At 39.2% G+C, this 12,901-nt stretch overlaps 2 protein-coding genes across 2 annotated transcripts; both read right to left on the bottom strand.

Annotated features, from left to right (window-relative positions):
* Window positions 1–7,929: 7,929 nt before the first annotated feature.
* On the bottom strand, window positions 7,930–8,769 carry LOC141595125 (uncharacterized). Its single transcript, XM_074415099.1, has 2 exons — window positions 8,226–8,769; window positions 7,930–8,138 (listed from the first exon to the last, which is right to left on the bottom strand). Exons 1-2 carry the CDS (start codon window positions 8,767–8,769, stop codon window positions 7,930–7,932), a joined length of 753 nt encoding a protein of 250 aa, XP_074271200.1.
* Window positions 8,770–8,787: 18 nt separating this feature from the next.
* LOC141595124 (putative mitochondrial protein AtMg00310) lies at window positions 8,788–9,273 on the bottom strand. The gene has a single exon (XM_074415098.1). It carries the CDS (start codon window positions 9,271–9,273, stop codon window positions 8,788–8,790), a length of 486 nt encoding a protein of 161 aa, XP_074271199.1.
* Between the last annotated feature and the right edge of the window lie 3,628 nt (window positions 9,274–12,901).

Genomic DNA, 12,901 nt, shown 5'->3' with positions numbered 1-12,901 from the left:
CTATGTTGATATACTTTCGGGTGATAATCTCCCACATGGACCGACAACAGAAAAAGGCGCATTCGTTGCTGCCTGGTTGTTGTAGAGGAGACTATTATATAAATCACATACAAATAAGCTAAATTAGATCAACCTCTCGCATAAACATAAATTAAATGATAGGAGTAATTATTAATAATACACTTACTTTTATCGTGACAAAAGTTGGACTTGATGCTCCAATTGTTTGAAACACACTAATTCATAAATATATAGAGGAAATTATAATTAGCATTTGGCTCAGTAATACTGATGGGACATTAAAAGGAGCATAGTCTTCAAAGGTCATACAATAACAATTGACATTATAATGTAAGGTTGTAAACTTACTCAGTCATCATCTTTACAAATTTCTCAGTGGGAGGATGTCCGCAAGAGTCAATCCAGTACACTATGCCTTTTCTCACACTGATTGCCGTTAGCAGCCAATGCTTGCTATGAAATATTGAAAATTGAACTGTTAGTTCATATACATGCATGTAAGCGTGTTAATAAATGAATAGAATCGTGATTCATTATAATAAACTACTATACATACCGATTCTCATTGTATGGGGCAAACCATAGGCTTTTGGGGGTCATCAACCGTTCAGCAATTCTATCGATGTACTCTCTGTATGTGTATCCAAAATACTTATGAAAGAACAATTCAGGTGACCCGAATCTGTAGTCATGAGAAACATAGTTCCCCTCAGCCATGTGTGTACACAGGTAGCTATTACGTCAAACGGAACGAAGAATGTTATTTTCATTGATGATTTAAATAAACATCACTATTCGTAAAACCAAATGCCAAGTTTTAATTAAAAAACTTACTTCATCCAAATTACAATGTGCATAGCATCTAACTCGTCAAGGTCAAGAAACTGACACAGTGATTCCCCATCCATATAAATAGTTGTACCAAAACCCATAACATCCTCTCCGATGTCAATAATGAGTACTTCCCCGACAGCTAGCTTCCTTTCAGCCAGCTGGTGCAAAGCCACGAACGTTGAAGTATTCAATTTTTGCTTATAATTATCGGTCTGATATCTAAGTTTAAGAGGAACACCAACGTTGTGTGCAGCAAGAGTAGATTTAACCCTGGTCTACAATTTAGAAAAAAAAAAAAAAAAAAAAAATATATATATATATATATATATATATATATATATATATATATATATATTACAGGAGATGTCATATATAATTTAAATAACCAAAAAAAAGGAAAAACTCACAATCTATTTTTCAAATTATTATTACCTCTTGAATTTTAGGTGGACAGGCGGTCGAATCAGTGACTTTGGGTGTTGACGTAGTAGTCCTAATTTCAGCCATAATGGCTTCGTGTAACTCCTGAAAATGTAAAAATTCAAATACTTACTATATGTTAGATACGGTTACCCTAATAAATTTAAAGGCGTTCATTATATAAAATGCGTTCGCTTTAGCATAACTACCCCGAAGATGTCAACAGTAATGAATTCTTCAGGCCATTGCACAATAGAACCCACGGCATCTTGCAAAAGCCAATTTTCACTACATGGTACTATTAGAGTACCATACTTCTCCAGATATAACTCGGTCACTTCCTATTCCCTCCATCCCTCACGGAGGGCAATGCCTTGATTGCCTTCAACCTCAACTCCCCTAGCAATAGCAATTCTACCCGATGCCACTGTAGAGGTTTTATAGTAAAGAACACAAGGCTTCTTGCAAATGACCTTCACATTTTTAATTAATTAGTATATATACATGCACTACTTTAAATAGTAAATTTAATTAATTAGTATATATAGAGCAATTATAAACTAGTCGTAGTAGTTAATACCTCGTCAAAACCCGGAATTGGAGATGATAAGAAAGTGTCTTCGGCTCCCACCTCCACCTCCTTCTCCCCTGCCTTCATGGCTTCCTCTTCATCTACCCCATCTTGATCCTTTGTCGTGTCTTTTTCACTTCGCATGCCCGCTTTTTTCTTCTTCTCCTCTGCTTTCTTTATGACTTGCCGAATCATAACCAACTCTTTTTCAGATGGCTTATCCCCCGTTTCCACCATTCTGAGTATCAACCTGGCCATTGTTTGTAGCTGTGTAGTAGAAATGAATATGATTAAAATTAGTATAATTTCAGCATATATATATATATATACATACATATATATATATATATATATATATATATATATATATATATATATATATATATATATATATATATATATATATATATATATATATAAATTATGTTGAATAAAATACAGTATTTATATACCCTATCATCACCACTCATTGTCCTTCGAGTATTTTTCCCAAAATACTTAGTGATACCAACATGCGTCGATACCCCTCTCACACGACCTGGATGCTCTGCTTTGCCGATTGCCCTAGCAAGAATGTCATCGCGTCCTTCAGGCTTCCATTTTCCTTCCTGTACCTCCTTCTCACAGATCCTCTACATACACATAAAACCATTATGCAACTAAATTTTATTTAAACTCACAATTATATAACCGACCACCAGTGGTAGGAGTGACATATTTATTCAAACTTGCAATTTTCTCTTTGATGGCCTTATCATATGGAGTTTCTAATTTTCCCTTCTTAGGAGTGTGACCGGCCACCCAAGCGTCGTGACGATTGACAGTTCCAAGCTTCTTCTTAATCAATCTATAACCACCTCTGGAGCCATGAAAGACGTTCTCTTTCTTTGAAATGTTCTCTTGATTCTGCCTATTCATAGTCTTCATAAAATGAATTGTATCGAGTAACGTAAGCATATTTCATTACTTATTAAGTGATTACTAATAAAGTGATCCCAATGAATCGCAGATAAATTACCTTAAACTTTTCAGACCGCCTATAAGCAATAAAGTTATACTAATCTTGCTGGTTGACAAACCGATACTTCTTCGTTGGTGGTATCTTGTTTATCTCTCCCAGTCTTCTTGTCGAACAAGTGGTTCTGAGAAACCTTTAACTTCCATGCTCTGAAGGACTCCCCTATCTTTGCCTGCATATATGATGAGCATATTTGGTTAAATTCGGCTAATAGCACATATCGAATACTAAGATAATTTCATCTCACTGCATTTATTATTGTATATATATACATTTATTCTCCCCCATAGCTTTTCCTCCTGGTCTTTACTCAACTGATTGATACGCGGTAAACCGAGAGGCACATACTCTCTTACACAACAACCAATCCAAGTCGCGAATTTTGAAGCAAAGATACCATCTGGTAGCCCTGTTAATGGATCCCATTCAATTTTATTAGGTATCCCCCTATCTATTATTGCTTCTAGGAAAACCCTATGGGTCCTTCGCCCAGTATCCGATTCCAAATTATTCCCATCACCTGAATCTTCTTCGTTTGACCTTTTCCCATCATTTCTTTTCCGCTTTCCACCCATATCTAAACCAGAAATTAACAAACTACTTACTTTAAGCATTAAGTCGACATAGCAGGAGCACCGTCTCAAATAAATGATCACATAGTATACCTAAAAATATAGATTTGTTTAACACACAATATACTTAAAATAATAGGTGTTGTTTAACACACAATAAACCTAAGATAATTAGGGGATAATATCACAACTAAGAAAATAAAGACATTAAGTTAATGAGACGAAGGAGTAGGGTTTATTATTACTTCATCAAATAGGAGAAGTCGGCCCCGGTATGACGATGACGGAGGGGACGGCAGAGGCAATGGGGATGGCAACGGCAGAGGCGACGACGACGGCAACGACGATGGAGAATAGTAGTGGTTCTAGGGAAACTCAGTGTTCGAGGGTTTTAAGTGAGCGAGGAGAAGGTTTGCATGTGTGTTGTTTGAATATTTGATTGAAACTAATAAACACGGGTTAAGAGAAACCGTATTCTGTATTTTACAATATGACCACGGCTGACTATAAACCCATAATTGTTTTCATTATATTACATCGGTTGGTGTCTAACCGTTTTCATTTATCTTTCATTGTGTCAAGTTTTTCCCGACAAAAAAAAGCATCTTCCATATTTGGTAATTCGTATTAAGTTAGTACAAACTTCTTTCCTCAATTAGGCAACTGGGATAGCAAGTGGGGGAAATGGAAATTCAAGACTAAATTATACACAACCCAATGTAACTTCTTTCCTCAATTAGTTTCCTAAATACAACCCAATGAGCAATTAATAAACATACATTAATCAAATGACCCAATATACACTACGTCATGGACAATATCTCTTCCCATTAATGATGGTGTAGGAGTCTATTTCAACTCTGGTCTTTTCCTCCAAATTCGACATCACTTTCGAGGACCTAAACCGCCATTGACGCCAAGCTTTTGTTGCTTCACTCACGGTAGATGCATACCAATCGCATCTGGGTAATATATACCCTACCATCAAATCCTCAAAAGAACCAACTTCGAAAGCCGATGAATTCTCATCTGTACTTTCAAGAATTATATGTTTAGGGGGGAACTTAATGAAATGGAAAGGACATTGTTCCTTTAACCTTTCTCATAACACATCCATTTTCTTCTCGCTTTCAATATAGCTTGGTTGACGCCGCAATTCCCTTAATCTTTTATTTTCTGCTTCTTCTGACAACTTACGATCCCTCTGCACCCATGAACTCACAATATTTGTACCTTGGTTAACGACCATAATTTTGGAACAAAATTAAAATTATAGAATCACCCACCAATAATGCAGTGTTGATTCTAACTCACCAATAATGCAACGTTGATTCAAATAAAAATAACTGAACCGTCTGTGCATTGGTCAAATCAAGAATAATAAGAAATATTAGCCACTGGCACACGGATTAAAAAATACCGTATGGTCAAACAATTAATGATTTTTTAATATAATGAGTCGTATGGTCATATCTTACATTTTTTTATTTTTTTAATATATTGAGTCGTATGGTCAAACAATTAATAAACGGTGCACGTTGAAGTTAGAATGTCACGATTGACAACTGTTGTAGGTGAACCGTTGTTAATGAACAAATTTACAACGGTTGTAGTTGTAGGTTAACCGTTGTTAATGAACCAATTTACAATGGTTGTAGGTGAACCGTTGTTGATCAATAGACAACGGTTGCAGGTGAACCGTTGTTGATGAGTATTACGTAGCAGCAATCTGGATCTTGATTACTAACTGATCTATGGAGTTCAAAAAATGGAAGCAAATCAAACAAGCATAACTCAACACTTTCAAAATGATCATTTCATTTAATTTTAAACCAAATACATTACAGCATTTATCAGAAATCAAAAGATGTATAATAAGTTAGGAACAACCGGTTAAGCGTAAAAAACGCTTCTCAACTCGCCACCAATCACGCCACTCCAGTATACCGCTAACTTCCGGGTCATTGGCTTCATATTTTGCAATAACAGATTGAATATATGTAAGGACACGACTTGCATGTGGAGATAAGGTTGGAAGAGTACAACTCAACATATCTCTGGCTGCAGCCAAGTTGCGAGTAACAGGCCGACGAGGGTATGAAGATGATGATGATGATGATGATGAGGCTTTGTTGACAAGCCGGACTGCTTCACGCCTCTTAATCCAATAATACCGTTGATGTTCAAGGGATGCTTTAGTTAATGGGTGTTGATCGGCGGGTAGCCCAGCGAGAACCTTCCCATTATCTTCAATCGTTTGTGTAAGCCATTCTTCGTTGTTGATAACATTAGGGTTCATTGCCATGTTGTTTCAAATTTGTGTAATGGGGATGAAATATTTTGATTTGGTTAATGAATATTAGTAAAGGATGCTTTAACATTTATAGTCACATTTATAAGTTTTTTTTCAAAACCGTTGGCAATTAATTTAATGTCAAAGTTGACTTATTAACAAATATTTTAAACCTACGTAACTTGCAATAAATAATTAGAAAATAAAATACACTACCACGCATATATTATTCAAGAAAAACACATACATAACAAGAAACTAAAAGACGCGCTATTTTAAAACCATTAATTAGAATAATAATAATAATAATAATAATAATAATTAATTAACATAATCATCTTGTAATTCCCCTGCGATTGCGATAAATATTGGGAATTCAATATGTGGATTATTAAGAGGCACTTGTTTTGCCTCCCATGAACGAGGCACAGTGTCAATGTAGTGCCGATATGTTCTTAATAGATTAATGTCACAATCGGTTGCAATCCATAAATATTGCGCTTGTAACACATCATCCGTATAATATTTTTTATTCCCAACATCATGATCCTCGTATCTTGCCTGGAGTTTTCTCGCTTGACGAAAAGATTCCAGCTTGTTCCAAAGACGTTCAAACTCGATCATTGCGTAACCAAGAAAACCATAAACTTTAGTCCAAGCTGGGTGGACCTTTTTAACGTTCGTATAACCACCTTGACGAAGCATATCTCTCATCCAAGTAAAACTTCTCGAAAAAGCCTTACCATTGTCATCATATTTGATTGGAAGCTTGTGTATAATACACGTAATAGGATAGACATAACGCGTATTTGATTGTGATTCGGCGGGTGTAGAAGACGACGACAACATGGTGATCGAAGTGTAATATTTTTAAATTATAGGCTATGATTAATTGAACTTTGAATTGGTGAATATGGTTAATTGATCACATTATAAGTGATATTTATAGGAAAATATGTATGCATGTGTGGATATAATAATGGACGGATAGTAAATAATGGTCAAACAAAACAATGCATGAAACGGTTCATTATTTATCATACATGCTCGGTTGAATATTTTACATTGAAAAAAGTATATAACGGTTATTTTTCACCCGTAAATGATAAATGACAACGGGTATAGAGGAACCGTTATATCATAATAGCAAATGATAACGGTTACAAGAAACCCGTAGCTATAACATAACAACGGGTACCAAAAAACGTTGCTAGTGTTAATTTAGTAACGGTTTTCGAAACGCCGTTTTCTTAAACTGGTAATGGTTGTCTAACAACCGCTGATAAGGGTGATTATATAACGAGTTTATGGAAACCGTTAAACGTTTTTGATAACGGTTTGTTAAACAATCGTTGTCACATTATAATAAGAACGATTTTCGATGGAAACCGTTATTCTTATTAGCGCGGTCTAGGTTTCCGCCAATATTTTGAAAACGGTAATCTAAGTGTCGTTATTAAATGCATTAAACCGTTGTGATACGCTCCTTATTGATGGTCCGATTTGGCGTAGTGCTTTTTACCCAATTACCTCACTTTACCATATTTGTAAATCCTCGGCATGTGACTTGGTCTTGTTTGGTTGGAATGCATATGTACGGTTGATTGAGATAACTATCATATTAGACTGCATGCATGTTCTTATAGGTTGCAGTTATATGAGTGACTATATTTCCTTCTATCTTACATTATATACTCGCCATGTTCTTTAACGAGTGATGAGTGACCCGTGAGAGTCCGATATACATGATTCTTGCATGTTTGAAGGTTCAGTAAGTTGTTTCATACGTATAACTCGTTTGCAATCGATTTTGTACATTGGTTTTGGCTACTTGCATTAAATCGGTTTGGGCATATGAAGTATAGTTAGCTCTGAGCTTTTCTACCATTCCATTATTTGTTTATATCTTTAGTCTTTGCTTGCTTTGGGACAAGTAAGGGTTTGGTTTGGGGAGGTTTGATGCGTGCCCATTTCATACGTTTATTATGTTCATTTGCACGCATTTCTAGGCTATTTTGAGTAGCGTAAGCTACTATCCTCCCAGGAATAGGCTACTTTGTGTTGTTTTGTATTTACTGCAGATTTGAACCTGAAGGAGTACAAAAGAGCCAAAACCGTCCCTGAAATTGCATTTTGGTTACTAGTGAAGTTGAGCTCGGGAGAATCACTGTTGGAGTGCGTGAAGACATGAGGAAGCGTGCTAAAGTGAGGGATAGACGCTATCACTCTCCACTTCCACCTTCGGCACTCCTCTACGAGCAGCGTCCTCCAACCCATCGAGCACAGCCATAGCTTCCGCTTCATGAACCTCCCAACTCTCGTCCCGAACAACAGACAAGCCCCAAGCCACCTCTCCTCGTCCATCACGGCAAACAATCCCTGTCCCAACTCCTTCCCCCTCCTTCACCCCTGCATCCACATTAATCTTTACATAGCCATCTCCCGCCACCTTTCACCCCTCCGCATTATCCGAGTCCCTTCCATCGCCTATTTCACGTCTCCTCCTTCCCGCTATTGTATGCACCTCGATCCCAATGCCTTCATGTAGGACATCCCTAACCCTTCGCACAACTCCCTTTGGATCAACCCTTGCTTCGTCAAACGTCACCTTATTTCGGTGTTCCCATATAGCCCAACATCCCACCATGAAAGTACCACACTCCGTTGCACTCATCTCCTTCCACACCTGCTCCACCAAATCCCGAATATCACCACCTTCACCCTCCGTTCCATACTCAATGCCCAGCTCCTCCCATACCCATTTTGCCACCCCACAATCTCGAAATAAATGAAGACTCGACTCAATAAAATATGAACAAAAAAGATAAGAAGAGCACTCACCTCTTATCCGGGCAGCGATGTTTGCTTTCGTGGCCAGCGCTTCACTACACATTTGCCAGAAGAAAAGTTTAACGCGGGGCCAGAGCGAAACCTTCCAAATCCGATTCCAGAGCCATTTCCCTCTCTCCCAATCAGACGAGCTAGCCATATCACCCACATCCCCGGCAAGTAGCTTATACGCATTTCGAACCGTATACATCCCATCCCGTTCCCTTCCCTAGTACCAAATATCCCATTGCCTATTTGGGCTCATTCGTAAATTCATAATGCGGTCACGTTCGAAGGGCAAGAGAAGCTGAGCAATCCTCCCCGTATCCCATCCCAGTCCGTCCTCTCGCATGAGCTCACTAACACGCATACCTTCATTACCCGGCAAGTAAGGCAAGATAATCCGTCCCGTCTGTGTATTAGGAACCCAAGCATGTCCCCACACCTTCATTTCATTCCCATCACCAATCCTCCTTCGTAGTCCCTGCTCCAAAACCGATCTTGCCTCAAAAATACTCCGCCAAGTGTAACTGGGATTGTGTCCAATCGAAGCTGTCATAAACTCACCCTCGGGACAGTATCGAGCCTTCATCAACCGGGACCATAAACTATCGGGATTTGTGATTAGACGCCATGCTTTCTTGCCTAAAAGCGCGAGGTTAAAGAGCCTGAAGTCCCTAAACTCGAGCCCTCCATCAGTCTTGGGTTTCACCATCTTTTTCCAAGCCACCCAGAAAATCCCCTTTTTATTCTCGTCATGCCCCCACCAAAATCGTGACGCAATCGATCTTAATTCTTCGCAAAAATTTGCAGGAATTTTAAACACACTCATCACATAGGTAGGGAGTGAATTGGCCACCGCCTTTATAAGAACCTCCTTACCAGCCCTAGACAAAATTTTCCCGCGCCATCCTTGAAGTCTTTTGCAAAGTTTGTCTCGAATAATGTCAGTGATCACTTTCTTCGACCGCCCTATCACAGTGGTAGCCCGAGATATCTCGCCTGCTCCTCAACAATACTAACCCCTAGTCTCTCCGCAACACTATTCCTTCGGCCCTCAGGAACTCCCTTGCTAAAGGAAACGGTGGTCTTATCTAAGCTCACCAGCTGACCAGATGGCGCTTCATATCTCCGTAAGATACCGTTCACTGCCTCCGCTTCCTCCAAAGTTGCTCGAACGAAGAAAATGCTATCATCCGCAAACAAAAGATGTGAAATAGACGGTGCGGTGGAGGAAACTCTTCTCCCATGAATAGCATTATTCTCGACAGCCCGTCGCATCATATTAGACAAAGCTTCAGCACAAAGGAGAAATAAGTATGGTGATAGCGGGTCTCCCTGTCGCAAGCCTCGACTTGGCCGAAATTCCCGAGATGGTTCACCATTAATAAGGACCGAGAAAGTTACAAAGGACACACAGTCTATAACCCGGTTCACCCATATCCATCGAACCCCATTGTCATCAAAACTCGACGTAAAAAGTACCATTCTACCCTGTCGTAAGCTTTAGCCATATCAGGTTTGATAGCCATATACCCCTCCGAATTTCTATTATTCTTCATATGGTGAAAAACTTCAAAGGCAATTAGGATATTATCAGAAATAAGACGGCCCGGCGTAAACGCACTTTGATTTTCCGAAATAATATCTCCCAGGAATAATTTCAATCGGTTGGCTAAAACATTTGACACGAGCTTGTACGCGACATTACACAGACTGATCGGTCTAAAATCTCGTATTTTATCCAGCGCTTTCTTCTTAGGAATCAAAACGATATTTGTCTTATTTACCTGTTCCGGGGACAACTCACCACGCATAATGCCAAGCACGGTGGACACCACGCTTTGTCCAATTACATGCCAATAGAATTGATAAAAAAGACCGTTTATTCCATCAGGTCCCGGAGCCTTCAAAGGGTGCATCTGATTTAATGCTTCAACGATCTCCGCTTCACAATACTCAGCTTGAAGAAGTCTATTCATTCGGCCTGTAACCCTTCCCTCTAGCCCGACTAAAACATCATCAAAATGGGATGGCAAAGATGAAGTGAACAGGTATTGAAAATAATCATTAGCAACTTTCGACACTGCCTCCTCGCCCTCACGCATAGTACCCGTATCATCAATCAACTTCCTGATGTAATTCTTCCTTTTCCGCTCTCCTGCTTTCGAGTGAAAAAACATAGTGTTACGATCCCCGTCCCTCAGCCATAAAGCACGAGACCGTTGCCTCCAATATTGTTCTTCCTGTCGATATAGCTCCGCGATTTCAGCAACGATTTCAGTGTAATTTGTTATTTGGTTGAACTGTAACATTTCATTGAATAAGTTAATTTTCAACATTTTATTGTGAACCATAATTATCAAAATACTAGTAATTTGACTATTTGAATCCTTCACAATTTTGTCCGATTTATATTCAATTACTATGCCTTCTGAAGTGGCGTGTGACATTTTATTAGAGATACTTCTTACAAAATAAATAACCTAGCAATTACATAACAACAATTGTCGGCTAAGAGAACAAATTTAAACTCCACAAGATATCAAGGTTATTATTATAATCCACTATACAAATTCTATTTTATAATTTGTTTTCACAATACACATTTTACTAAATACAATAGCTTTCTTCCCGATTATTTTACATTTGCATACTCCTAATTTTAAAAAATCAACGTACTACATAAAAAAACTCCTAAAATAGAAATCCAAGCAGTACACTGCTAACCATCACTCTACCACCAAGTATAACCGCCACTACATATCCCCGCCCTTAACCCCATCGTCAGATCCCCGCCGACAACCCACCACGCCACAACCCAATCCCCCCATTATCGCACTGGCCTAGCCACCATTGTACTACTAACCATCACGGCCGCACTCTTCTAAAAAACCCACCACCCACTCTTTCACCCTGCCTACAATCTTCGCCACCACCATTATACCATTCGCTCCACGCACAATCCTTCCCCCATCTGATGAACACCTCACCCCTCTCACTCTAACAAACACTTCACCACTACTACTGCACACTCGCTCCCATGCCACCTCCCTTCCGTCTCCACCATTCACGCCGTCCGACAGCTACCACCATCCACACCACCCACCACCACCTCCTATGCCGTTAGCCACCCCCACAAATAAAATAGAGTTAATCATAAATAATTGAGAGAAAAAAATGTGAAGAAAAAATGAAGGATAGAAATAGTAAAAATGAATTGCGTTGAGTAAGACGCACAATGCGAAAATCAACAAAAATATTAATACTCACTCTACATTAAAAAGATCTTAATCACATATCCACCCTAATTAAAATTACACATTTACATTATCTAACTTCCTAGAGAATCCTAGGGTTTCGTCTATCGTTTTCCTTAGTTTCCTCCTCTTTCTCGAGGCCTTTTCTTTCGATTTCGATCGTAGGGAGAAGGATTTTGCTTTGTTTTTCTTTCTTGCTTTTGTTTTTCTATGCAGGGACAGATTGATAGTTCGATGCGAGGCCTCATTCGGGACAGAAAGCGACCGATAGGAGAGATAACGGAGGGAGAGGATGGTATTTTTGAATGGGAAGAAGGTTCGACGATGGAAAGGGGAAGGAGAATCTGCTACTTGTCGGGAAAATCTGGGCTTCTAAGTCGATTAACGCGAAAGCTGCCATTGAATCGATGATTAGACTTTGGAACCCTACAAAACCTATGGCGGGAAACATCATCGATGCTAAGGAGAAAGTGTTCGTCTTTCGATTTGGGTGTGAGCGAGATAAAGCGAAGGTTCTCGAGGGACAACCATGGCATTTCGACAAATTCTTATGGTGCTTTAACGAACCAAATTGTGAAGGTAAGATCACTGATGTTCCGCTATTTCTCTTCCCAATTTGGACAAGGGTTTATGATTTACCAATTGCGGGAAGGTCGAGTGAGACAAATATAAAGAAAATTGGTGCTGCTTTAGGGTCCTATATTGCCATGGAAGTAGGACCGAATAATGAACTTGACAGGGCGGTACGAATACGAGTACTGCAGGATGTTCGTGCCCCATTGAAATCGACCGTGCCAATCAAGATGAAGGGAGGTAGGGTTGTTGAGTTTGATGTAAAGTATGGACGACTCCCATTATATTGCTATGGTTGTGGGCATATTGGGCATGGCGAGAAGGATTGCGATGAGAGGCCATATGAGGAAGGGGAACTGCGTTTTGGGAAGTGGTTGAGAGCATCCCCATGGAAGGTAACAAAAACAACCAGTGAGGGTCCGGGTAGGGTAAGGAGGGATTTGAGTACTGTCTTCGAATCAGAGAAAAAGCAAGCTGGCGAATTCGATATAGCAAAGATGATTGATAAGC

The sequence above is a fragment of the Silene latifolia genome, chromosome 8 (genome assembly GCF_048544455.1).
Source record: "Silene latifolia isolate original U9 population chromosome 8, ASM4854445v1, whole genome shotgun sequence".
Lineage (NCBI taxonomy): Eukaryota > Viridiplantae > Streptophyta > Magnoliopsida > Caryophyllales > Caryophyllaceae > Silene > Silene latifolia.
This window is presented reverse-complemented; position numbering and strand designations above follow the sequence as displayed.